The sequence below is a fragment of the Podarcis raffonei genome, chromosome 10 (genome assembly GCF_027172205.1).
Source record: "Podarcis raffonei isolate rPodRaf1 chromosome 10, rPodRaf1.pri, whole genome shotgun sequence".
Taxonomy (NCBI): Eukaryota; Metazoa; Chordata; class Lepidosauria; order Squamata; family Lacertidae; genus Podarcis; species Podarcis raffonei.
This window is the reverse complement of record NC_070611.1, coordinates 6,716,393-6,744,057: the sequence shown is the minus strand read 5'-3', so window position 1 is coordinate 6,744,057 and position 27,665 is coordinate 6,716,393. Positions and strand designations below refer to the sequence as shown.

At 41.6% G+C, this 27,665-nt stretch overlaps 2 protein-coding genes across 3 annotated transcripts; one reads left to right on the top strand and one right to left on the bottom strand.

Moving 5' to 3' along the window:
• Positions 1-32: 32 nt before the first annotated feature.
• Positions 33-16,438, top strand: DNAJC2 (DnaJ heat shock protein family (Hsp40) member C2). 2 transcript variants are annotated; one of them, XM_053405714.1, is made up of 17 exons: positions 33-233; positions 2,146-2,336; positions 3,918-3,993; positions 4,909-5,007; positions 5,828-5,969; positions 6,799-6,879; positions 7,635-7,700; positions 8,355-8,446; positions 8,534-8,655; positions 10,431-10,580; positions 11,349-11,437; positions 11,523-11,592; positions 12,494-12,678; positions 13,351-13,451; positions 14,007-14,114; positions 14,527-14,681; positions 16,307-16,438. In XM_053405714.1, exons 1-17 carry the CDS (start codon positions 173-175, stop codon positions 16,379-16,381), a joined length of 1,863 nt encoding a protein of 620 aa, XP_053261689.1. In that variant the 5' UTR covers positions 33-172; the 3' UTR covers positions 16,382-16,438. The 2 variants fall into 2 exon arrangements, 1 of the variants encoding a protein (XP_053261689.1); XR_008332434.1 differs by lacking the exon at positions 16,307-16,438 and having other exon boundaries at positions 13,351-13,465; positions 14,527-14,634.
• On the bottom strand, positions 16,434-27,665 carry PMPCB (peptidase, mitochondrial processing subunit beta). The gene is made up of 13 exons (XM_053405715.1): positions 27,526-27,665; positions 25,885-26,025; positions 24,484-24,570; positions 22,364-22,493; positions 21,424-21,622; positions 20,356-20,435; positions 20,035-20,147; positions 19,119-19,262; positions 18,316-18,476; positions 17,440-17,525; positions 17,276-17,364; positions 16,819-16,894; positions 16,434-16,740 (listed from the first exon to the last, which is right to left on the bottom strand). The coding sequence occupies exons 1-13, from the start codon at positions 27,616-27,618 to the stop codon at positions 16,676-16,678; spliced, it is 1,464 nt and encodes a 487-aa protein (XP_053261690.1). The 5' UTR covers positions 27,619-27,665; the 3' UTR covers positions 16,434-16,675.

Here is a 27,665-nt window from a genome sequence, read left to right as displayed (position 1 = left end):
GCCGCGGACAGGAAGCGCGTGACCCGATGCCCCGGAAGTGTTCGCCGGGTCCTTCCATGCGCCGGCTCCTGGCAACCCGCGACCAAGGCCGGCGGCGGCGGCGGAGGGGAAACACACCCGCGGCGGACCCGTTTGTTCCGGGACGGAGCGGCCTCCCCTGGGCGGCGCGGCGATGCTGCTGAGAGGGGCGCCCGAGGGGCAGGTCACCGGCGTCTCCAGAGCCTTGTCCTCGGGTCGGTCCCTTCTCCTTTCTCGGCTCCTTCCCCTCCGGCCTTCCCAGCCTCCGGGGGCCTCGCAGGGGGGCCACTTCTCCGCGAGTCCCCGGTGAGGCGGCTTCCTTTCACGAGGCCTTCGCCGCGACTGGGGTGCAAGCGGCGGCTGGGAGGGGGGAATTCGTCGCTGAAAGCCCCCGGCTGTTTCCCTCTTTCTTCCCGCCGCCCCGGTTCTGCCGCCTTCCCCGCCGCGGGAGCTGCATAAGAGGAGCAGAAATTCACCCAGCGCACCTTTCCCCGGCACCCCGTCGATGTAGCTTTCTTGCTAGTAGAAGCTGCCCCTGTTGAATTTCCGCCTGTCGCACAGCTATCCGCGGCTCTAGAAGTTTGTGCAGCATGGAGGGGGGTTTTTAGCTCGTTTGCCTCTTGGACATATTACTGAGATTGTTGGGTAGAAGATCTCTCCTGCTTTCTCTCCCACAGAGGCTTCTACTTACTTACTTACTTATTCAAACCTTTATTAGGCATTATACAAATAAAACGATAAAAGAGAAAGTAACATATAAAAGCCTTGAGATATATACAGAAAGGCAGCAGTTGGCTACATACATATATATATATATACATATAAAATCAGTGGTTTTCCTTGCTAACCCGCTCCTTGGAGGGCTACTACCAAAAACTCGGCTACCCCCGCCGTTACCCTTTGGTCAACGTCGGATAGGCAGAATCCCACACATTCACCTTGTTGGGGCTCCAGACCACCCAAAAGAGGGGACAGCACGCGTTGACGGAGCGTACTGTACAATGGGCACTGAAAGAGAATGTGCTCTACCGTGTCCGGGACATTCATAAAACATCTGCAGAATCTCTTGTTTCTGGGGATGTTTTGATATCTTCCCCTGACAAATGCTGAGGGAAAAACATTCAAACGGGCCAGCATAAAGGCCCTACGTTGGGCTGGAATTATTAATTTGGTGACGTAATTGGCTCTGCTATCTAAGATATTTAAATCATAGAATATGGGCGAACAAATTTTGTTTACCGCTGCCATAATATTTTGCCTCTCGACATCCTTTAGTCTAGTTAGGATATTATGGAAACATTTAAAAATAATCGTACTAAACTAGAGCCCTCTTATCTTGATGAAAAAAGAAAATATCATTACATTCCACAGAGGCTTCATGTAGGAAGGTGTTAACTCCATGGGAGGAATGCGCTGTTTCCTACCTTAGTGCAACACTGCCGACCTTATTCACGCGTTTTTTAGAAAAAGAATAAAGCAAGTCCTCATCTTTTTGGAGAGAGGTGTCTCACACGCACACCTGAAGCCGTTATGTTGGTAGAAGAAAGCCCTTCTTGCTGGTTGAGCAGGTGTTTAGTCTATAGCTTGTAGGATTGCAACCTGAAACAAATACATTTTTCTTTGGCGGACAGAAGAGCCATGTTGCCCTGACATGTAACTGACTAAAGCACAGCATCTACTACCCTAAGTATGTTAGAAATGTGTCAGTTATAATACAGTTAACCAGCTAAAGTGCTTCTTGTTTTAAAAGCACTTTAAAAGTGACCTATTTCTAATAAAACTACTTTTCAAACATCTTCCTATCAAATATCTATTTGTAATGACAATTATAAAGACGGGTTTGCTGATGAATTACAACAAATTTAAATAGCTGGTACTTAATGTGTGTGTGTGCCATATATAATGTTTTTATAGGCTGCCTTGAAGAGGGCAAAATAAGAGTGCATTTATTCATGTATATGATATTTTAATGATGCCAAACTAGGATTTGCCACGTCTTATGTTTGCAGAACACATATTTTTGGCCAAATAAATGTATACAAGGTTGTCCAGATTTTGGTACTGGGTGAATATGAAGATTTTGCTTAGTGGAAGTGCCTCCTAAGCTTGTAATATTTTTATTCACAGCTTCTGTGCTTTGCCAAGTTGAACCTGTGGGAAGATGGTTTGAAGCATTTATTAAGAGGAGAAACATACATGTTTCTGCCTCTTTCCAGGAACTGGAAGATGAGAAAGAGCTCTCTGAAGAGTCAGGTGATGAAGAATTGCAGCTGGAGGAATTTCCTATGTTAAAAACACTAGATCCAAAGGACTGGAAGGTATATGATCTAATATTACAATTGTATTTGTTCATTTCTTAGTGAAGATTTCCTAACAGTACTAACAATTTGGAATATTTCTATTTTGCTTCAAGCAATATATATTCTGTATTGCTTCTTGAGAATTGCTTCATCTTTTATTCCATGTGTGGTTTGATCTTAAGAATTGTTTTCAGCCACTTGTAACAAATGTTGGAAATGTGGGGAGAAGGAGGGTACATTTATACATATGTGGTGGGAGTGCAAAAAAGTGAAGGGATTCTGGGAAATGGTATACAATGAGTTAAAGAAAATGCTGAAATATAGCTTTGTAAAGAAACCAGAGACCTTCCTATTGGGAATAACTAAAAACGATATAAAAAGGAGGGACTGTAAACTCTTTCAATACGCAATAACAGCTGCGAGAATATTGATGGCCCAAAGGTGGAAGCAGGAAGAACTTCCAACTCTGGAAGAATGGAGAGCAAAACTAACAAACTTCACAGAACTTGACAAATTAACTGGAAAAATCAGACTTCAGAGAGACCATAAGTTTTTAGAGGACTGGGGAAAATTCAGAGATTATTTGAAAACTGCATGTGAGGAAAATACAACGCTAGTGTGTTTCAAAGAAGCTTTGTGAAAAAATAAGGAATATCACAAAAATGTAAAAGAGGATGGAGAAATGTATTAAAAGGCGATACTATAATTAAGGAATGTGTAGATAGGAATTTAAGCATGGATGATTGTCAGAGGAGTGGAGGGAGGTCCAATAAGTTAAAATATGTGATGTTTAAAATTGTATGATTGGAGATATTATGGAAAAACTTAATAAAAATATTATAAAAAAAAAAGAATTGTTTTCAGCCACACAAAAATTAGTTCAGGGAAATTCAAGATTCAATCCCACTTACGTAGGAGTAAGCCCCATTGAGTTGCCCAATAGCATTTTGTGCCCTCTCCTTTTTTCAGATTGGTATTAGGTTTCACTTAAAGAGTGGCGCTTTTCCCAGTGGCTAATACTAAGTAAATAGTTCTAAGCTAACAGCACAGTGTCAATGGGTCTCGTGGAAAAAATATAACATTATAGAAGCTATTATATGATGAACATATAATATGAAGGTTTGGTCAGATCAGCTAACAGTGGCAGTATGGAAGTCTGCATTCTAAAGTTCCATTAACAGGCATTGCTGCTGCCTTGTGCTTAATTTATACATACCTGTTTTCATTTAACTCTTTTCTTTTGCTTCTGCTTCATTTTGTTGTGCTCACATTTCTTTCTGCTAACACTTTTCTTGTGGCAACTATTAGAGAGTTGGAGAAGTAGGGCACCACACTGTAGCAGCTACCTGTGTTCTTTCCCTCTCTCATGAAGTGAGATGGTCTTCTATCTCTCCTTTTTAAGGTCTCTTAAAAGACAATTCCGTATTCAAAACTTGAAGTTCTGGATGGAGGAGCAATAGGGATAAGGAAAGGCAATAAAGCCAAAAGTGGCAAGAAAACAGAAGAAGGAAAAGAGTAGTTTAGCTTACTCTGCCACTTGGCTGCTAAATAGTTGCTACTCACCATAAATAGCTGTTGATATTTGCAATTTTCTCTCAGAATCAGGATCATTATTCAGTTCTTGGGCTGGGACATATAAGATACAAGGCATCTCAGAAGCAAATAAAAGCTGCTCGTAAGTACCTTACATTCATTTTTTGTATTGAAAATGCTTCAGGTCATATGAACAGTTCTGTGCTGCACTGAAAGCTGTTGATTTCATAAAGGAAGAATAGTTCACTTAAAAGGACACCAAGAATGTGGTTTTGACTGCTGTGGCACAGCTCTTCAGCTGAGCCATAGAGTCTGATTGTTAGTTTAGGACTCTTATGATTATGGGGCGGGGAGGACAACACTTTAAAATACATGTGTTCAGGGGTCAACAATAACAGCTGAGTCACAAAACTAAAGAAAAAGAGTAAGATGCATTTTACATTGACTTCCAATTGAAGTAAAACACCTGAAATTAAGGTGGGGCAAAGCTATGCACACACGCAGCCTGTGGTCCATTTGTAATTTTTATGTGGTAACTCAGGCTCCTGATACAATATAACTCCTTGTGCAATTTAGTTCAAAACCTAGAGATGCCAGACACACACAAAATACTGAAAGGTTGATAATTATTGATCTTAACAGCTTCATCAGCCAAAATCAGCTTTGCATATGCAGAGTTGCATTTTTTCAATACTGTAGTTACAGTATAATTAGTTCTTTAGTATTCTGAAATTAATGTGTGGGGTGAGATGTTGAAACCTTAAATATGTGTGAAACATCACAAAGTACTTGTTTTGCCACTTTGCATTTCATGTAAGAGAGAGGGGAAATAATTTTACTTACATTTCTGTCCTCCGTTAAGGATAGCTATGACCCCACAGATGTGTAATATGGTTCAACTCATGGGGTGTCTATGAAAGTACAAGTTATTGCTGTTGTTTGGATACTTTTTGCTTCTTAAAACATTTTTGCTGTTTAAAACAGGCAATATGCAATTGATGATAAAGCAGGTGAAGGGAGGTGTTTCTGAAGTTGACATTTCCTTCTACTCCCATAGATAAAGCCATGGTTTTGAAACACCATCCAGACAAGCGAAAAACAGCAGGAGAACAGATAGGTGAAGGTGACAATGACTACTTTACTTGTATAACAAAAGGTAAGTACTAGTTATCACTTAACATAGCTTATATGACTGTGCATAAAGTAGTTCAGTATATTTGTGATTCTTGCTTACGTAAAACACATATTAGAAGAACAGAGCTTATGGAACTGTTGGCAGTGTCTCGGTAATAATAATAATGTTGCTACTTAATAAATTAATCATGAATTCATTGAAACAAGTTCTTCCAAGTTGAGCTTTCCTAGGAGTTATTGTGCTCCTTATTGTTCTTGTATGCAGATGAGGGGGCTTGTGTGTGTCAGCTTAGATTAATTATGAAATAATTGATTGAATGATGCTTACTCATGATTTTAGATTCCTAGTTTGTGTGTATGTGCAAGCTGCTCTAAAGATAAGCAGCCCCTTTTTTAATTATTGCTTTTGTCACGAGTCTGAAATGTTGCATTCCAGAAATTGCAATAACTGGGGGAGCTTTTGAAAAGGGAAAGCTGATGTAATGATGATTTTAGAATTGTGCTCTATCCCCTTTTCAGAAGTCCTAATGGTAGCTTTTAAGCATGTTACAGAAACATGCAGTGCATATCTTATTCTATTGATTCACCAATCCCATGCCTATTGGCAAATGCAGTCACTGGGATTCTTCATTAGCTCTGAGGATTGGATACATATGAATAGTTACTTAATCCATCCAGCACAGTCCACAAAGCTAATTTTCTGAAATGGCTGTGCATTGCATGTTAGTTCAGAAAAAGTCAGGCTGGGCATTCGCAGCGCATGAGCAGCAAGGCACTTTTAAGGGGGAACCAAGTCGATTACTTACTGTAAATTGATTATTTACTTTAATTCCATTTTCCAGCCTATGAAATTTTGTCAGATCCTCTGAAGAGACGAGCCTTTAACAGTATAGATCCTACTTTTGATAACACTGTTCCTTCTAAAAGTGAAGCAAAGGAAAACTTCTTTGAAGTTTTTTCCCCGGTTTTTGAAAGAAATGCCAGGTAAGCTATATAATAGGCTGTAGGGGAGATTGTCTCCCACTTTTCCTCATTGGCAGTGTGTCTTTGTGTTAGAAGTGTCTTTGATTCCAGCCATTTGGCAGGCTTGAGCATCTTAATAGTGGTCAGGTGCAGATAGAGTTGTGTCTACATACCTAGTGGTTTGATGTGTTTGAACTGAACTCACACTCAGTTATCTCACTCTTAGGTACCAAAACAATATTTGTGTGCTTATTGCTGTTTCCTAGCAACACACACTGGTGATACCATTAGAGCAGTCTGTTGTAGAGCAGATCCATCTGTTGGTTCCAGAACTGTTCTAATTGTTTAATGCAGCCTCAGTGCTTGGCTATCTTCCACTGTCACTTGCTTCACAAGGCCTAGCCTTCACGATGGTGCACAAATAATTTTCTCAACTTTGTCAGAGCAATGGAGGAGAAGCTATGCTCAATTTATTGGTTTCTGTCCAGTGTACAGTTTTATATTGCATCTTACAGCTGTGGATGTTTTTAGTCCAGCAGTGCTAGGTTAAAATAAACACTTAGTTTTGTTTGTTACTATGTTAAATATTTTTGTGTTTTTATATTGTAAATCATTCTGTGATCATTGGATGAAGGTATAGAAATTTAATTTAATTTGCTAATACTGCAGAAATAATAGAAGTCTTATCAATTATGGTCTATAGAGTTCAGAAGATTAGAGAATCAAATCCATATACTTCAGATTAAATTCTCACATGATATAGCATTAATGTATAGTCAAAGTTACTGTTTCTTCAATGAAGTCACCCAACTTTTCATCATAGTGAATGTCTGTGTCTTAATTGCTACAGATGGTCAAATAAGAAAAATGTACCTAAGCTTGGGGACACAAATTCCTCCTTTGAAGAGGTAGATGCATTTTATTCATTTTGGTAAGCAAACTTTTTTCTTTTTCTTTTGAAATAATTTTATGTGGCCTGTCAAAATTGTATGGGAAAACTTGTCTGTAAAAATAAACAAGACTCTTACACTTGTAGAAGTCTGTATAGTATAAAAACATAAGAGCACTGAATAACTTTTCCTTAGGAATAAAGGGTGGGACCAGGAAGTAACATTGCAACCCTGTTGCAGTTTGAAACTTTCCTTCCCCCCAAAATAGACTGCCATATATATAAATAGTGGGATTGCAGAGTCTTTAGTCAAGACAAGCCTGGAATAGTTGTGATATGAGATCTTCAGATTGATGGCTTGTGACTTATGGGAATGACGTTTTTATTTAGTGGCAAACAGATGTATGTGACTAGATGTTAACATCATTGCCAATCTCCATTGCTCTGTGCTGTGGTTACGTAGAAATGCAGAAACGGCGCTAGGGGGAGAGGGGCCAATGTAGGAAGCAGAATGCCCATCTGCACCCCATTGCCATTTTCTTTGGAGGCACTGTTCTTCCCATATCATAAGATTTTGCCCTGCAGCATAAAATAATCAGAATGAGCTGTTCATTAATATTCTGGTGGCATGTAGATTTCCTTAAGCTTGATAAAGTGTATGCACCAGACAACTAGCAGTACAATCTCAAATTAAGAATGCAAACTAAAAATGAAGAATTTGCAACACAACTATTGCGACATTTGATTAGGCATCAACGTAGCACTAACTTTCTCTCTCTTACTTTATTGTATGTTAGGTATAATTTTGATTCTTGGCGGGAGTTTTCTTACTTAGACGAAGAAGAAAAAGAAAAAGCAGAATGGTATGTAAATAAAAGCACCAAAGTTAATACACCAAACAAATTCAACTTGCGTATCATAGTATACAGTGGTACTTCCGGGTTTGCCGTGTGCGCATCCCGAAGGTTACATAACCAGAGGGTTACATAAACAGAGGTTCGACTGTGTTACAGATTTTACACTAATCTTATTAATGATAACAGGTACTGAATAACAAAGCAGAATAAGCCTTGTGAATAGGCCCAGTATAGATTCTCTGAGATAATCAGTCCAAAGAACGGCCCTGTTCTCTACTCTAGTATCTCAGTATTGTGCAAGCATTCCCCAGCTCATTGAAGGAAAATTTGAACAGAAATAAAATACAGGAAAGCTTTCTGTTCTTAGGAAGAATGTACCAGGAGGGAGGGTTTGGTGAGCCTAGGTTTAGAAACTTATTCAGGCAATGGTAAATACATGGTATGTGTCAGGCATTGAATACAATAATTGGGGTTCTATCAAAAGGCATCACTTGTGAAGCTGTTTGAAGCCCTGCTGAATACGATCGTATTCACTGAGGAATTCGTGGAAGTGCTGCTGTTCCTCTTGAGTTTTACAACATTTCCCGAAATGATTTTATACTGAGATGTGCTTGAGCATAGAAGTGCTTTCTACTTAACGCCTCTCGTCTCTCTCTGCAGTCGAGATGAGAGGAGGTGGATTGAAAAACAGAACAGAGCAGCTAGAGCATTAAGGAAAAAGGAAGAGATGAATAGAATAAGGACACTCGTTGGTAAGTGTGAACTCACTTTTGTCAAGACCCGTTCATTACGTTTCAGCCTTTATATGTTCACTTCACAGACACCTTTTCTTTTCTTAGACACCGCATACAGCTGTGATCCCAGAATAAAGAAGTTCAAGGAAGAAGAAAAAGCAAAGAAAGAAGCGGAAAAGAAAGCAAAGGCAGAAGCAAAACGAAAAGAACAGGAGGAGCGTGACAGAGTACATTTCAATCTATACTTGTTTTGAAGGATTCAAAAAGTGTGAATGCGTACAGCAGAGCTTTCCAAACTCTGTGTCACAACATGTTAAGTGTGTCAGCTGCAGTGTGTAGGTGTGTCACGCAAATATTCCCCGTGCTCCTTCCGGGGCGGGAAAGGGGTTTGTTTAACCTCTGGTTTGCTAGTAAAACTAAATCACTGTGTAGCGAAATGAGGCTTGTCTAAAAAGTGTGTCACCTACATGAAAAGTTTGGAAAGCATTGGTGTACAAAATGTTTTGGTGCGCTGCCAGCTTGACAAAACTACACATTGGGTAGTATTCAACCAGCTTGAACTATGAACTTCTGCTAGCAGAGCAGGCCTTCCTCTTCCTCACTTCCCCCCATGAATCCTGCCCCCCGCTCCCCTGTGGAGGACCCTCCATAGCTGATTTTATGGATGGGGGCTGCAGTGGGAAGGAGGTGAAGGAAAAGTTGTTACAGTAGCAGACACAGCTGCCACCCCTTGAATATCACTCCAAATTGCTGGTATTTGTTGCCAGGGGTGTATCTGGCAACTTCATTATAGTTTTCAGCAAATGCTGAAGACGCACCTCTTTACCTTAGTCTTTGACACTTGAGATGTATATTTTCATGACCCACCCTATTTTTTATGATTGAAGGCATACAATTAAAGAATACAAACTGTTCTAAATTGTGTTTAAAATAGTAATCTGCCCTGGGACCTTAGAGTGAAGAGCAGGTAATAAACTGAAATAATAATACAGCAATTTAAAGGTTTTGGTTTTACATAATAATCTTTTGACTTGGCCCATGACCCATGTAATAAATTTTGCTTTCCTAGAAGATACCGTATTTTTCGCCCCATAGGACACACTTTTTCCCCTCCAAAAATGAAGGGGAAATGTGTGTGCGTCCTATGGGGCGAATGCAGGCTTTCGCTGAAGCCTGGAGAGCGAGAGGCATCGGTGTGCACCGACCCCTCTCGCTCTCCAGGCTTCAGGAAGCTATCCGCAAGCCTTGTGCGCCCGGGGGGAGTTCCCGCGGGCTCACAAGGCTTGCGGGTGGCAGCCTGCAGCACGGAGCACAGGACGCCCTCCAGAGCACGCCCCGGGCTTCGCGCAGGTGTCGGCAAGCCTTGCGCACCCAGGGAACTCCCCCCGGGAGCGCATGGCTTGCGGGCGGCAGCCTGTAGCGTGGAGCACGGGGCGCCCTCCGGAGGGCGCCCCGTGCTCCGAGCAGATGTGCACAAGGCTTGGGGCAGCAGCCGCGGCTGGGGGGGGGAATAATTTTTTTTTATTCATTCCCCCCCCCAAAAAAACAGCAACAACGAGGTGCGTCCTGTGGGCCGGTGCGCCCTATAGGACAAAAAATACAGTACCTTGTTCCACCTAATTAAATATGTATTCCACCTAAACAAATACACAATATATTTGAATTCAAGTGATGGGTGTGTTTTGGCGCCAAAACATGAGATAAGCAAGTGTTTAAAAAACTATTTTAATCCTGTTTCATTAGCATAAGAATTTGTGACGTTCACTAAAGACCTGTCATGCTGAAAGATTTCATGGAGCACAGATGATTGCTGGAATGATGCAGTTATTTATTTGTACAATAATTCAGGTCATGGCCTTGAAATAATGACAAATATGCATCTCTGGTTGGTTTGCTAGTAAGAATACCTAAAATTTTGACAACCGAGTATCACAAACTGCTTTTAACTTGGCATAGATATGGTATCAGACTTTACTGATTCATAGTTTTTCTTCTGTTTCAGCAAAGGCAAGCAGAATTAGAAGCAGCACGATTAGCCAAGGAAAAAGAAGAGGAAGAAATTAGACAACAAGCGCTGCTAGTGAAAAAAGAGAAGGATATTCAGAAAAAAGCAATTAAAAAGGAAAGGCAAAAACTTCGAACAACCTGCAAGGTATATGTGTACTGCTATAGTTAAATATAAATTTTATCAGCTTTCTAACATCCAGCTCATAGAACATCGGGTTTGAACAGCACTCTACATTAGTCCTAATTCTCGGAGAAGCGACCTTGATATCTTAAAAGAGTTTTTCTTTAAAGCTTTATAAAGCCTCACATTTACTTTTGATGGTGTTATTCAAAATATCCTTGTGAACTGAGGTGTGGTAACTATATATAGTTTTCCAGAAGGGATGCTAAAAATAAACAGTTGCAGTTATCCAAATAAAAAAGTGAGCACTGGGGAAACATGCACACAAAATGTGTCTATTAGCAAAAATAATGTACAAAAATGCATTACGTTAGGTGAACTTGCACACACAAATGTGTATTTTATGGGGGGGGGAATACGTATGTCCTTAAGTGATGCTGTGGTACTCATAGTCAAAATGACAAGAGGTGCAAGAAGTTCTCCAAAATATAAACATCCAATTTTAGAAGCGTGCATTTTAGCCAACATATGTGTCACTGGTATTTTGCACTAATTAATCAAGAGCTTAAAATACTAGGCATTTGAATGTCAGAAATCAGCTAATTCTTCAGTGCTTTCTGCTCTGAAAAGCAAAGTTAGTTCAGCTTTCGATAACGATGTTGTTCATGGAAGCGGTTTGCTTAAATAAAGAATTACTACAGCTAAAATGCCCAAACTAAACATTGCTTGTTGCCTCTACCTGCTGTTTTTCTGTAATCTGAAGGTAAAGCATATGGTGTTCTCCTCTTTCAGAACTGGAATTACTTTTCTGACAGTGAGGCAGAATGTGTTAAGATGATGGAAGAAGTAGAAAAGCTGTGTGATCGTTTGGAATTGGCAAGGTATGCATTTCTGACCTACATGTTACGTTTTTTGACCTTCAGCTTTCTACTAGATCTGAAATATCGCTCAATAATTTATTTTTAGTCTGCAGTGCTTGAATGAAGCACTTACATCCACAACAAGGGAAGAAGGAAAGGCTGCTGTAGAAAAACAGGTAATTATTCATCTTTTGTCACGTAAGAGTGTGTCAACATAGTGAAAATATTGGTGTGATCCTGTCCAACATGTATGCTGTGTTGTATAGGAAGCAAATTGCCTGGCAGAATTGCATTTCTAAAGAGAATTTGCACCTGCTCACACAACTAATAATGCCTCTTTTATTGCATTTTTAAAGTGCAGCAGAATCTCAGAGCATACAAAGTGGAAGAGCGGTATGCTATCTAGAGGTTAGCAGATGAATCTTTGCACATTTATGTAAGCTTGAGAGATAAAAACGAGAAAAATGGGACACTACCTTGTCCGTCTCCCCTCTTCAGGGGTAGCAAGCGGATTATAGATTTTTTATATATAAAAAAAAGGATAAGGAAGTTCAATGCTTGAACATCATGTTAAAGTATATTGACTTACATGGTGCCAATACCAACAGAAGACTGAGACACTGCTTGTTCTGTTACGCTATTTAAACTGAATTGTGAATTAAGCTTAAATGGTCTGACAATTCTCTTGCTTTATTGTGGTTACAACATGTCTAAGACCAGTAAGATGCATGTGATGAAATAATTATTTCCTCCTTTAGACGAGGGTGTTCCTCATGAGAGTTATAAATCAGTCTAAAGCTACCTATTTAAGTGCAGTTAATTTGCACAGATCTTGGGGAAAACTTTAATTGCTTCTGCAAGAAACAAATGGTGAGACATGCTGGGGTCACAGAGTTGTGTTGTAACTTGTGCAGCTGCTACCTCCTCAGCTGTGTTTTTGTTGGAAAGCAGTGGACTTCTCCCACAGTGGCAGTTGTGGACCAGGAAACTTGTGGCAATTGCCTACGTACTGGGAGGAGGCTTTTGGGTTTGCAGCAGTTCAGTGCTAAAGTCTCGTGTGTTCTTGTATTCCCATAGATAGACGAAGTAAATGAACAGATAAGGAGAGAAAGGGAAGAAGCAGAGGCTCGTATGCGGCAAGCGACAAAGAGTTCTGAAAAACCCACAAGCGGAGGTGTTGGCGGAAGTAAGAACTGGTCAGAAGATGACTTACAGTTGCTAATTAAAGCAGTAAACCTCTTTCCTGCTGGGACTAACTCAAGGTATCTACAATTACTGAACAGTATGTATATAGGCAGTAGTCTTGTGTTAAAAAAGCATAAAAGGAAGGCAAGTCAGGGTGCTGATTTTTATGTTAAATTGATTTGTGAATATACACTTTCTCAACATATCACAGATCTGCAGAAACAGCTTTCTGCTGAGGGATATTTGCAAAGCCATTCAAGTTGATTGCTGAATTTGTTCTGTATTTCTGACTGCGTGGTTTCGGCTAGATTGCAGTTTCGGGGTATGAACTGAAGGCCAATGCATTTTCCAGGGAAGACCCTTTCTTCTTCAACAATTTGTGTTTTTCTAAAACACAAGGTTATTGTATATTATGGATATTGTTAAGCATATGCATTAAGCACAACTGAGAATAATGTAACTTTTATTTAGGAAGATGTGCATGTATAATTCCAAAACTGCATCCAACAAATAATTTCAGTATTTGATTTTAAAATATACAGGGTGAGTCCTTCAAAAGAGACCCCATGGATACAGAATACCCATGTTCCACGGGGCCTCTTTTAAAAGACTCACCCTGTACATCTTACCAAGCGATATATTAACTACCGTACAAAAAAAAACTAGCCAGGCATTTAACTGCTAGAATCTACATATTTTTTAAAGGATGTTTTTAGAGCATTTTTCTTTTTCCTTTTGCCTGATAATAGGTGGGAAGTTATTGCCAATTACATGAATTTGCACTCTACTACGGGAATAAAGCGAACAGCAAAAGATGTTATCAACAAAGCAAAGAGCCTCCAGAAACTTGGTATCTTTATCTTTGTAAGATGGTCTGCATGCTTCCATTTACTTCCTAGTAAATTCAGCTTACATTCCGCAAGCCTACATACATTCTTTCCGCCCTTGCCCATTTCCACTATCTTCCCCAATTCTGAGGCAGAGTATATGAAGGGTGAAATAATATAGCCCTCCAATCTGTTTCATTGGTTTCTTGGCTTGATTTCTCCTGGAGTGCTGGCTGTTTTTCGTAATGAAGACTTTCATATCCCAAGGGTTGAGATGTCCTTATAATAATTGGAGTGTCATTTTGAGCTATATGTATATGCAAAATTTCAACATTGTATAAGTATTGATGCTCCTTACAAGGGTGACCTAAACCACTTTGTATGTGCACCCTCTTGATAAACTAATGTAACTTGTTGGCCTTTCAGAGTTTACTTAATATTCTCAGACTTCTTTCATTTATGACATGGGTTGAATTGTTTATTTGGCCTTTTAACGCTTGACTTTTAAGCAGAACAGTTTCCTGTAAAACATTCGTTTGGGGCATGATTACTTAAAAGCAACTTCTTCTTCTTCTTAGACCCTCATCAGAAGGATGACATAAATAAGAAAGCTTTTGATAAGTTTAAAAAAGAACATGGAGTTGTGCCACAGGCAGACAGCGCTACACCGTCAGAACGTTTTGAAGGTAAGCAGGGAAGGATTCGCCTCTCCCCACCGTCCCCCTCCCAAATATTCCATTCAGCATTCTTACGCCCAGATCTCATGTGGTTAAGAGCCATCCCTCCAGTTCTGCCACTGGATGCTTTGGGGCATTATCTGCTTGATGTCTATCACTACTACTGGGAGGAGCTGCAACCAAGTGAACAAAGTTCTTCATCTGCAAGTTCTAGTGTTTGCAGATGTGAACAGAATAGTTAGAATTCGCGTGAAGTTATGTACTGTTCAATTGGTGGAAAACAAAAATGCCGCGATGCTTGAACTAAAGGCCTCCAGGGAGGAGGGAGAGTGCTGGAAAATTGCCTGGGAGTTTTGCATAGCTTTCACTAAGGACTTTCTTGATTAAAACACATTCTTTTCTCATGTATTATTTTTAACAGCCACATTTACAGATTTGTCTCCATGGACAACAGAAGAGCAAAAACTTTTAGAACAAGCTCTCAAGACATATCCAGTGAATACTCCTGAAAGGTGGGAGAAAATAGCAGCTTCTGTTCCAGGCCGATCTAAAAAAGACTGCATGAAACGATATAAGGTAGGAAAATATTGCTTCTGTTTTTACTCCATAGTGCACTTCAGAGTATTACCAGCTTAAGAGAGATCACATTTGCTTCTCTCCATTCCGCCTCTTTAATTTCTCACTCAAGTGTCATAGGAACCTTACCTGTTCCTTCGGAAAGAGATCATGAACAAAGGGAAGAGTAGCTTGCTGATAATAGTCACTAGCAAAACAGCTTTCATGACTGCCTGAGATAGTAAGGGCAAAATTAATGATGCCTTGCCTTATGTAGAATTTGCCATTTGTGCCAGGGAGGGAAAACCCTGGCTTACCAACTTTTCCTGCAGGCAAGGCTGTCCCAGGCAAAGCAAATCACACACTATGGGTCCCCACATAACATGTTTTAACAGGCAAACTGCTTCCAAAACTAATCAGGAGGCAGAGGAAGCTACAGACCCTGTCTTGGCAGATAAAAATGTAAGCGCCATAAAAACCTTTAGATAGGCACCAGGGATTGAATGTGATGGTACATACATACATACAAAGCACACATTCACTGCGCATACCTCTTTAATTAAAATAGGCTGGCCAAAAAAGACTTTTAGGATTGCATTATACCATTTGAATCGAAGACATATACCATGACCACTTGCAAATGTAGAATTGTATCAAATGAAGAAATAGAAAAGAGCAGGGATCACACTAGAATTTTCTTTCAATGTTAACTAAATTCAGAGTGCTGACCTTTTAGTTCAATGCCATTCATTTAGGATTATTTGTGGTCTTTATTGAATCGAAACAGTGAACTAGTGGATTTCAAAATTGGGAGTCCCAAACTTCACTGCTCAGTCAGTGGGAAATGGGGACACAGCTGAGTTTTGTTGCAGCTGCCCAGAGAGAGAATTATCTCCCTCCATGGGCAATTCACAGACCTCAGAGGGGGAAAGGTTTCTTGTCCCTGCTTTATGTGCTTAGTCTTACAGTAAGTGCCAATTCATGGTGGCACAGCCAAAACCCACACTATACTTGCATCAAGCTTATGTTGAATGTCAAACAGAAGCACTGGGGTGCTTGTACAGGATTACAGTGGTACCTCAGGTTAAGTACTTAATTCGTTCCGGAGGTCCGTTCTTAACCTGAAGCACCACTTTAGCTAATGGGGCATGCTGCCGCGCTGCCGGAGCACGATTTTTGTTCTTATCCTGAAGCAAAGTTCTTAACCCAAGGTACTATTTCGGGGTTAGGGGAGTCTGTAACCTGAAGCGTATGTAACCCGAGGTACCACTGTATAGAAATCACCCTATAACTTGAAACTGAATAGCTTTTGGAATAGTAATATCTATCCCACTCTGAACCCTGATTTTGGAAGTCTGATCTATTATAACGTCAATACAAAAGTTATTGAGCCGTTAAATTGGGTGGTGGGAGTGAGTGTTTTTCACAGGAAGTCTAGCTGGTGGCAGCCTACTAATGGCAAGTGTTTAAAGTTACTGATCGTTTGAAACTTTGTCTTACTGTGCCAAGACTTGAGTATTCTTTCTAGCTTCTCAATACTTGAAATAAATAGAACTTGCTTAGCAAATTCTACTAGATAAAAAACAATATGAACAAGGTTCTCTCTCTCTCTCTCTCTCTCTCTCTCTCTCTCTCTCTTATTCTAGGAACTTGTTGAAATGGTTAAAGCGAAGAAAGCTGCCCAAGAGCAAGTAGTGAATGCTGCTAAGACTAAGAAATGAGATTCTCAATGACAATCTTAGTGTGTTCTGTTTTGTAATAAAAGTACAAATGTATAATACGTCTTTTATTATTTATATAGATAGCTGTACACTTCTTTGTGGAAACAGAAGACAAAATGTCACGTAGTGAACTTTGTTCCACTCAGGCAGCATACTTGGGTTTGTTGTTGAACATCAAAGCAAAGTTTTAGTTAAGGGGGGAGGAATCAATTTGCCAGTCTTGAAAGTTCAAAGCCATCATCACAAATCTCTACAAATCATCCCTTAAGCCTCCAGGAAAGCTTTACGATAAATTCAAGCACGAAGCCAGTACATTCCACTACGGAGTCTGTTGTAATCAGGGAGTTGCTCAAGTGGCCCTGAAATTTTAAAACAGAGATAATTAGAAAGAGCAGACAACTTTTTAAACAAATGGCAGCTAGTACTGAAATCCTTACCGACAGCAGCAATTGCAGGGCACTTATCATAAATATACTTTGTGCAGACTTCTTTGATTGTTTGAGCATCAATTGCCTGAAATGCAAAGAACACAGTAAGCCTTTAATTTGTGACCATTTTATGTGACAGTGCAAATAGCTGAAACCTAAAAACAAGTATCCGTCAGCATAGCTGAGGGTGTCTATATGCCATATCAATCATTACACCAAGAAGAGCTACAGCCCATGAAGTATGTAAGAATTTTAACAAACATCCAAGTTTTCCTGAGAGCCGTTAGGAGCACTGAAACACAGCTCTCAACTGCTGGAACCCTACTTTTGCCAACTCTCTTGTAGCTGAGATTTCAACATAATCTTCAAACACTCTGCACCCACACTAATGCAATAAACAAAGCCATAACTCTGAGCTACTAGGTTAAGATGGCTAAGAAAAGCACCAAACTATTATGCTCCTTACTTCAATTCTTGCTTCAAGCTCAGGAATTGGGATTCGACGATTGTAACACAACATTTGTCGTCCAATGTCTTCACAAATGGGAGTGGAACCTAAAATTAGACATTCTTAGCATGTGTGCAAATTAATTAGACCGGACTTTTAAAAAGAAAACAATCAGATCATACCATCCAGTTGTAACAACATGTTGGTTTTCAAAAGATTCTTCGCACGTGCAACCTCACTTTCAGTAACACTAGTACACAGTCGTATCCTAAAGACAAGGAAAAATACAAATATGTTTTAATAATTTGGCTGCCAGTGTTCTTCATGATATACTTCACTGGGCTCACTAAGAACAAGCAAATGCACAATCTCGATAATTTAGAAAACAGGCCTTTATGAATAGCACATAGAACAATCACAGCTCCAGTAACCTGTTCCTGTAAGCTGACATCCCAGTGAAATAGACGGGTCAAGGCCACAAGAATTGTAGAATCATAATGTAATAAAAGTACCGTAATTTATTTCTTATACCCTGCCTATCTGACTGGGTTGCCTGAGCCACTCTGGATGGCTTATAATGGTAGAGTTGGAAGGGACCCTGAAAGTAATCTAGTCCAACCCCCTACAATGCAGGAATGCTGCCCGCAGCCGCCCCTTGGTGGGCTCGAACCACCAACCACCTGGTTAACAGCCAGATGCACTGACTCATTGACCTGTTAGGTTTCAAACCCAGCACCAAATATGCCAGTGCATGCATATTCTCCTATGTTTTGTAAAAAAAACAAAAAAAAGCACATGGTATCCTCTAGATCAAACTCAGCCCTCCAGATGTTTTGGGACTACAACTCCCATGATCCCTAGCTAACAGGACCAGTGGTCAGGGATGACGGGAATTGTAGTCCGAAAACATCTGGAGGGCCGAGGTTGCCTATGCCCGCTCTAGGTGAAATCCTGCACCAACTTTACGTAAGCTACTGCTCTCATGTATGCATTACCCTTCAGGGCGTTTGTTGCTTTCATTCCATATCAGCTCCTTTCAGATATGATCACTTCCTTACCATTCTCTCTGAACGAAGTGCATCATGTCCTCTATGGTTGATCCCTCGCAAACCATATAGACACCCCACAGTCCAGTATCTGTGTAGCAGGTGTTGAAGGACTGGAAGCTATGACAAACGTTGCCATGGCATGCAACTTGAGCAAGCTTACTAGACAGATTCTGTTGAAATAAAAAGAGGAATATATTTGGGGTAGAATAGGTCACTTCAGTATCATGAAGCTTAGACACAAATGTCTTCATTCTAGGCACTTCTTAAATGCAGATGTTTTTCTACCCCACACTTGTCCATCTACCAGCTTCTAAGTGGCAAGTACTAATCTATAAGAACAAGTTTAGAGACAGACAAATCAAAGCTAAAATAATGCCTGTTGGAATTGAAAGGAAACTCGGTTCAGAAGGGGCTTGATTTCTGCAAAGGATAATGTTAATGTGTCATTTTCAGCTAACTCTTTTTCCCTGCAGGACTAACGGCAACTGGGGGAGGGGACAGAATTTGCCAAGCAAAAGCACAGGTGAAAATAATTCAATCCTTTCGCTGCCCACACAGCTTTTAACCTAATAATATCTCCATATCACATCAGTTTTTGCTCTTAAGTGGCAGGAAAATGGATCTACAGGACTCAAGGACTGACTTATTTTCAAATAGCTATAGGAAGTATCAAGACTTGTCTCCATTTACAAAAAAGAAAGAAAGATGATACTCGAACTGGGCTCATCTTTCGCAAGGAGACTGTATAGACACAACCAACACTGCAACAATCCTTTACTTGAAACTGGTTAGTAATGTTGAGGCTAACTCACCACGCCACCTCCGAAGGATCGATCCCAGTTGCCTATCAGAGTATTTGCCACCATGAGAGGAATGGTGTCCGGGTGACACCAGCCGGCTGCTTCAACAGCTATCGCAATGTGGGCCAGAGGCATCTTATCATCTCGAACACGAATCTGATAAAGCACCACAAACAAAAGGTTTCAGATACCTTTCAAACAGGCCGTGAAGAACCTCAGGCCCTGGGGCGAAATGCCACAACCTCAACCATCTCGGCCACACACCTCTTTCTCCAGGCCATACCCCTCTCCAACACAACTTTGCACCCTCCTTGAGTGCAAAGTTTTTGCCCGGCTGGAATGAGCCCATGAACTTTGCCCAGATGGATGGAGGACAAAGAGGAGGGTGAACAGTCTAGTTAGAAACTAGCCTATTGTAATAAAGGTCCTTCATCTCTGCCTCTAGCTTCACCTACCATTGACATGTGGCCTTTGGAAGTCTGCCCAGGAGGGGATGTGGACCTCTGTCTGAAAAAGGCAGCCCCTTCCCTGCTTTAATGTAAAGGCCAAAATGGATGGAAGCTAAAAAGACACACACAGCCAAATTTGCCTAATAAACTAAATCAATTGTACAGCTTTTATTTCCACTATAATGGCTCTGTAATAATGTCTAAACAAGACATCACAGCAACTTAGCAGAGGTTAAATGAGAAATGGATGGAAAGTCAAAGCGGCAAAAGAAACAGGCCAGAAATCCCATGAGTGCTGTAATGCAACACTAATGGTGCTTCAAAAGATGCTGACCTCCTCTGCTCCTTTATCAGGTTTCTCAGCAGCTTTCGCAGCCAAACCAGAAACTCAGCTAACCCGATACCTTCTATAACTATTGCATTATCAGTGATTTTTCACGCTGCAGCTGTCTGGGTGGAAGGTAAAGGCCTCAACTTACTTCACTGCCCGTGAACCGGCAAGGGGGCAAAGGTGGCGCTCCTCCTTTTGCAACAGACGGCAAGTTACCAAAATGGTACTTGGCTAGTTCAAGCAATTCGTCATGAGCGACTCCTAAATGAGATGCACGTCAGTTTAGGGGTGATATATGTAAATGAATCAGACAAAAAAGCAATTAAATACTTCATTTTAGAATCCAAAGTAATACTTGGCTAAACATTGACTATTTTATCCTTTCTGATTCTGAACAGAGGAAAGATGTACTTCTTAGTTGTGTAAACATCACAAATACCGCAAACATCATACAACAGCGGCATCATACCTCCCGCAGCAGCAAGTACCATTCTGGGTCCTTTATAATGTGTTGTAATATACTCCACCAAGTCATTACGGTTAATGGACCTACAAGCAGATCAGCAAAACAGTGAGAAAGAAAAAAAATATGATGCATAGAAGGGCAACAGAACGAGATAACTTGTCTACAGTTAGAAGCAGCATGCCACTGTATGAAGCAAAATTGCTTCTGGTGTTCAATATGTATAATTTGGGAGGAGTGAATGGCCTTGCTTCTGTTTGCCATGCTACTTTTCAAGAAGAGTCCACCGGGGCAGAGTTCCCATACATGGTTTTTATGGCCAGGAGCTCTCAGGAGAGAAGTGAAACACTAACAAACTCCTGTACACTAAGAGCAGAGTGCAGAAGAGCAGAGCATTCAAACTCTGAAACAATTAAACAAACTTAGAACCAACTAGTTGATTGCTATGGAGAAGAATTACAAGGATTTGTGTCACCTTCCACTAATCATGTTACATTAACCAATTAAGAGTGGAAATAAAAATTGTTACCTGGAAATACTGCATTTTTCTCCAAGTACAAAGTGCAACACGTAGTATACTTGGCAAAAAAAATGCAATAGGTCTGCCAGAAAAAGCCCGCCCTGTAATTTCAAGAATGAGATGGACTATGCACAACAATTTCAATTAACTTTCAATTAAGTATAATGAACTGTGCAGAAAGGATGGAACATTGTATTCTTTGGATCACTGAGAGCTCAATTCCCCGCCCCCCCCAATAGTAATCTTTGCTTTGAAAACTGTAGTATCATGTAAGGTTTTAGCAGGGAGCACAGCTATCGTATACCCTTGACCAAAGAATGGTACACTCCTATCTGGAATGGTCATCCTCTTCCACTGAGTGCACAGCTTTGGGAGGGAGGGAGGGAGGGAGGGAGGGATGCATATGGAGCCGTGAGGAAGGAAGGGGACACCAGATAGGCTGAATCTGGTGACTAACGGGGTGACAGATGTCGCAGCCAGATCGCCCTCACATAATAAAACGACTAGACTATAAAATATCATTTAAGAACTGGAGCAACGAAAAGGAGGCATACTTTATGTTTTCTGTGGGTCCTAATATGGTCCGTCCCAGTGCTGTATTTTGATAAGCCGTGGCATGAAGATAGTCAAAGACAACTTCCTGTAAATTAGTCTCAACTTCCTGCATTTCTCGAAGGATCACTCCTCGCTCCCGTTCAATCTCTGCCTCCCCAAGTGTGCTGTTCTGGATGATATCAGCAAGAATCTCCACAGCTGGAAGTAAAATAAGAAAGAAATATATCTTTTTGGAAATAAATTGGGGAAATGACAATTTTATATTTAGAAACAGCCAGGAAATGGGGGGGGGTGCATAACTTTGTGCTCTGGATTTCAATTTATTTAAAATTCCTTGTCACAGGATCCAGATTTGGAGCCAAATATGGTACACGATAAACCATAGCTTACTCTGCATATGTGAATCACACCCAAGTTGCTCATCCCATTTGGTACTGGGAGGAAACTAACCACAATCTTTGGCTATCTCAGCAGGGATCATGGTTTGTTTCACTCTACACAAAAACAATGATAAGCAAAAGTTTATTCCTAGATTGCCAATTGTGGTTTCATTCTTCCACGCACTAGCAGGGAGAAGTGAAGTCACACAAATCAGTCATGCACAGTAAGCCATGGTTTATACCTAACTGTGATGTGCAAACATGGTCATTAAGTATACTTTCAAGGTTCAACTCCCGCGCACTCTTATTTGGGAGGAAGACCCACAGAAATCAAGACTTATTTCCAAATATATCAAGACTACTTCCAAATTAATTATTACAGTCAGGCCTCAATTTTAAAAATAGTATAGAGAGTATGACACAGAAAGGCATAAATAAAGCAAGCCCAGCGCACAGGGCCCCCAACCTTGGGTTTCTGCCGATGTTGAACAGCCAGTTAATCTACTTTCAAGATCAGTTCCTTAGGAGATAAAATCTAAATTCCCAAACTCACAATTACCTCTTGGCAGGTCTTTTGAGAAAGCCTTTGCATAATATACAGTTTGTTCTCTTGATGTATAAGCATTAAGGTGAGCTCCCATGTTTTCAATCTCCAGTTCCAGATCCAGCTGGGACCTTTTTTTTGTCCCCTGCAATTTAGATAGATTATTATTCAAGCTGTAGATAAGAAATAAAACAGTAAGAGTACCTTGGTGGAAAAGGAGGAGATAACTGTGAAATGACATGCTGTATTTCCTTATCAGAAATAAACAATGTAGTTATTCTATATCAGGGACCCCAAATTGATCTGGTCTAGCAAGTTTGTCATGGATGTCTACTGGATTATCTATTTCCAGTTTGTCAACAATAACCAGGGCAGGTATTTAAGGCACCTGCCTCACATAGTGTTTGGTCTATGACAGGCTTCCTCAGCCTCGGACCTCCAGATGTTTTTGGTCTACAACTCCCATGATCCCTAGCTAGCAGGACCAGTGATTAGGGATGCTGGGAATTGTAGTCTCAAAACATCCAGAGGGCTGAGGTTGAGGAAGCCTAGTCTATGAGCTGAATTTGACCAAAGAATGGTTTTAGACATCAGGGAAAATACTGCAGTCGCCTGACAGACTGTCCCAGCACACGCTGAGGACAGCCACATATGTGTGTGCCCAATATTATTAAGCAGAAACTCTAGTTGCTTGGGTCCTGGTTACTGAGTGGTTTTACATGACATCATGAAGGAGCCAAAGTCCCCTAAGAAAAAGGACTCAGAGGTCATTTTTCTGCTAAATCCCCAAATCGTTTATGGAGACCTCTGCCCCGAGATACCAAAACCTTAGTTTTTTTTAATTGGAAACAGAATGTGATGTGATTTCAACTAGCCTTTGTTGGGTGGGGCCCAGGTTACTTTACTTACCATTACAGGTTTCCTAATTTTTAACAAAGCATTACCTGCCTTGTGCATTAAATACAGAGAAAAATGGTATAGAAGTTAGCTAACAAATTTGAGGACAAAATGATTATCTGCATCTAAAATAGGTAGGTACAGTCCCCCAGGTCTAAATGAACAAAAATGTATATCCCCAGGGTCTATCATCATGTAACACACAACACAATCTTTTATTTGTTTTCTCAGAGGTTAGTCCCACCAAGTTCAACAAGACTTACTTTCAGGTAAGTGGATAAAAAATTGCAAGGCTACACTTCTATTATGTTGCTGGAATCTCAGAAGTCACCCAAAATTTAAGATATAACGTATCAAAACTAATTCCTGTTCTACTTGACCTATCACTCTCAATATTTTTAAAAGCCCTGTTTTCTTAAGATAAAAAATTGTCTCAATCTGGTCCATAAGCTCTTATTTGATTAAAATAAACCAGTTTCTATGGCTCACTCCCCAAAAAACAAAGATGGCCAGAAATATACTCAACCACCTTTGAGTTTTACAACCTCTAGATGGAGCAAAAAGAAATAGTTCTTGAATTAAAAAAATAATTGTGATCTGAAGTCTTGTATGGTTGTCTTGTATGATTTGAAGGCAAGCTTTCAGTGTACAGACTGCCCAATATCTCCTGGCACAACCCAGCATGCTCCCTTAATGCTGATAGATCTTCATGCTTTTGCCGCAACTGTTGTGTGGGACCACTGCGTCACATGCTCTAAAAAGCTTTCTGCAAGTATGGCGTGACATGATGGAGTTGCATACCTCACCAGAATGGAGCACCCGCTACGCGTGATGCAGCACCCTGTAACGCAAGGAGCAAAGTCTTCCTAGAGATTATGATGGTTGCGCAGTCAGCAAATTTCACAGGCCACAACATACAATACAAATGGGATAGATCCTTCGGAGCAGCAGTAAAAGAACTTCATCAGCTTCATCCGGATGACAGGCTGTAAAGTAACTACTCGTCCTTTAACCTTGGTGGCTACTTTCAAAACCATTAAGCATTAAATACTTGGGCCAAGGTTATTTCACCACAGCTGCCTTTATTGGAACAAGATCTAGATTGCTTACGTGCTTTGACACTGCTTTCTAGTTTTCCAATCTGAAGCTAGGCATAAGGTCTACTACTGAATTAAAGATGAACACAAATTAATATTTAATTGGAAAAACAGCATGGGAAAGTTAATTTGAGAACTTGCCTTAAAAGCCATATGCTCCAGGAAGTGAGCTGTTCCATTGTTTTTCTCATTTTCGTATCTGCTTCCAGCGTCAATCCAAAGTCCCACCTCATTCAAAACAAATCATTAGTCTTACCAACCAATAAAACACAGACTGAGATTCAATATGCTGTGGAGGCAGAGTGTCCCCCTCCCTCGCCAGTGGCGGGGGGAACATGGCCAGCAGGCAACTGCGGGACACACGAGGGCAGCCCCAAGGTCTCCCAGTCTGGGTGCCTGCCAGTGTGCCTCCCAGCCTGGCTGAGAGGGAGGGAGGGGAGGAGCAGCACTGCCGCCACCACCACCACCCAAGGAGGGAGGAAGAGGAAGACAGGAAAGTGCCCAAGGAAGCACACCTCCACACCAGCTGCCCAGTCCACCAGCAGGGAGCAACACTTGCCCTGCCCCAGGCACCAGCAACACACGTTGCGCCTCTGGTGTGTGGAAGAGGCATTGATTCTGTAAGGCTGCATTAGGATAATGCAAAGGCAAGCCGGACTCAGGAATGCTCCCACTGCAACCACACTGCACCACAAAATCACCACCTGATAATTATTGTCAGGGAACTGCCATCGGAGCCTAGAGTGGAGGTAAGGCTCCCTAACGATGCAGGAGAAGGGACCAGCAGGGAGAAAGAGCAAACTTCCTTTGAGGAAGGAAATAGGAGGGACACCAGGAAGCAAGGGGAGACTGCGGAGGGAGGGCTCCGAGACTCTTCCACAGAGAGCAGCGGGGAGAGCCCAGGACCTCCGTTGGGCACGCCCACTCTGCGCAGGAGACTTCCGCGCAGAGAGGCTAGGCGGAGACTTGGGGTGAAAGAATTTTTATGCTGGAAGAAGTTCAGAAAATGCCCACTGACGGATTCTGCCAGCGACTGACACAGCCATGGAGAAAGGGCTGTCCAGCCAGGGAAAGGTTTAGCCAGGCAACGTTGCCTAGAGCTGCAGCACCCTTTACGCACAAGCAACCCCCAATTCCCTTTACAATTATCAATGTATTATCATATTGCTGCTGCATAGTGGATCCATCCCATTGATCCACTTTGGTATCTTGGATCAATTTCCAACATCAGAATACCAGCACCGGTGACAACGACTGATATTTCCCATGAGAACAGTTTCCCTGCTGATGCAGCGATCAAAGCAATTAGGCCTTAATATAAACAACTATTCTACAAGCCAGGAAAGTTTACATTAAAATCTCCTGCATAAGTAAAGCGTACCCTTAATGCAGCATCCTTAATATTTACTAGGAAGCCTTGGCATTTAAATTTTCCTTCAGTAAGGATGCTATCATTGTTCTTTACAAAACCAACTTACCGATATTTGAAAAGGCAAAGATTTGAAAGGCCAGGGGAGTATTTCACTCACAACTGTTACTTACTGTGCATGTTGAAATCCCAGAATCTTCAGACGCTACCCTCAAGCCGTTATCTAGAGAAGATACCTTCGTCTCAGGAACATTTAGGACAATTTGAGATACTGCCTTGGTAGCTCTGAATCTGCTTCTCCCAAGATGTACAGACTATTGGAAAAAGTGGCCAGTGAGGAGTACGATACAAATGCTTATCTTCACTTACAAGGAAGTAAAGCACATTTATAAAACTATGTGAGAGCAAACAGAGTTCCAGTTACTGTTCTATGAGAGTTTAAGACAATAAGTGCTCCCAAAACTTTGTTCAGTATTTTCTATCTACAGAGAGACATACTGGGAAGCAAACCTATGTGGAGCCCTCACTTTAGGGTTGTTGAGACAACCCTCTCAAATGTTAAAAGAATGCAAAAGGAAGCCACCAGATTGTGTGGGCTGGCTTTTCTGCTTGCCCCCTATTACCAGAGCTTCCATGTGCGAGGGATAATTCAGAGCCCCCACATGAAATAGCTCTATACATGTGGCTACATATGGTCCCTTCTCACAGTTGCTGGAAGCACAGCCATATGGCACATCAGTAGAAGAAAGAGCCGGCCCACGTCCTTAAAATTTAACGCATGAGAGGGTTCGTGTGAACCCCCCTTTTTACTATCCGTCACAACCAAAGGACATATGGTTACCGAGTGATGAGAGTAATGTGTTGTAAGATACAATATTCACTATTGCTTTGGTGTGTTTGGGGGCACATTTTGATACTGAAACTAGGCTTCGACATGAAGGCCACACTCGATAGCAAGACCTAGCTCCTTTCCCCAGAATTACCCTTTAAATAAAGCATTCACGTTGGAAAAGGTGAAGAACGACGACTGGCCTCTTGACCAAGCTACCTCCTGACCAGCACCGCTGGACATTGGCAACGCAGAAAGAACTAGGAGGAGCTGGATGAGGGTCAGTAGCCATTCATAGGGTGGGGAGCATCCCTCTTCACAACAGGGCGTGGGCTGTTCCCCAGCACAGGGCAAAACAACAACCACCACCTATATTTGTAGGGGTACATACAGAGCAGATACATTAAAAAGTCACAGAAAGGTAGCCGTGTTGGTCTGCCATAGTCAAAACAAAACAAAATTTTCCTTCCAGTAGCACCTTAAAGACCAAATAAGTTAGTTCTTGGTATGAGCTTTCGTGTGCATGCAGACTAGTGTATCTGAAGAAGTGTGCATGCACACGAAAGCTCATACCAAGAACTAACTTAGTTGGTCTTTAAGGTGCTACTGGAAGGAAAAAAATTTTTTGTTTTGATTAAAAAGTCACTGCACCAAAAGGAACAATTGTGAAAAATAATAAATATGGGGGGGCAGCCAAATTTTGTCCTTGCTCAAGGCAACCCTGCTCACACCTTGTGAAGAGTTCAGAGGTACCAGGCGACATCCCAATGCCCCCAGCGAAACTTAAATCAACAGCACGGACTACAGCTCCCATCAGGCGGCGCGCCACGGACTCCATCAGCGGGGCAAGACCGCCAGGAAACTACGCGCCCCAGCATGCAGTGCGCGGCAATACACAGGCGAGAGCGCCTCTCGTTCCGGCAGCAGCTGCCTCAGAGGCCCGAAGGCTCGGCAGCCGTTGGCCGGCGGAGCTTCGGTCACTCACCCGTTTCCCTAAGGCTGAGTTCCGCGAAAGGAGGAGGCCCGGGCAGGCCCTCAGGAGACGCCCGCCCGCCAGCCGACCCGCGGCCGCCGCCATTTTCCTGCCGTGGCCGAGCGGTCGGCGGAGCCTGGAGCGTTTCCGGA

Coding starts and splice junctions, on each gene's coding strand:
- DNAJC2 (XM_053405714.1), top strand. CDS start 173: ATGCTGCTGAGAGGGGCGCCCGAGGGGCAGGTCACCGGCGTCTCCAGA. Junction 5,970..6,798: donor GTTTTTGAAAGAAATGCCAG/GTAAGCTATATA, acceptor TAATTGCTACAG/ATGGTCAAATAAGAAAAATG. Junction 7,701..8,354: donor GAAAAAGAAAAAGCAGAATG/GTATGTAAATAA, acceptor CTCTCTCTGCAG/TCGAGATGAGAGGAGGTGGA.
- PMPCB (XM_053405715.1), bottom strand. CDS start 27,618: ATGGCGGCGGCCGCGGGTCGGCTGGCGGGCGGGCGTCTCCTGAGGGCC. Junction 21,623..22,363: donor CTCAAAAGACCTGCCAAGAG/GTAATTGTGAGT, acceptor TTTTACTTCCAG/CTGTGGAGATTCTTGCTGAT. Junction 20,436..21,423: donor GGACCCACAGAAAACATAAA/GTATGCCTCCTT, acceptor ATCTGCTTGTAG/GTCCATTAACCGTAATGACT.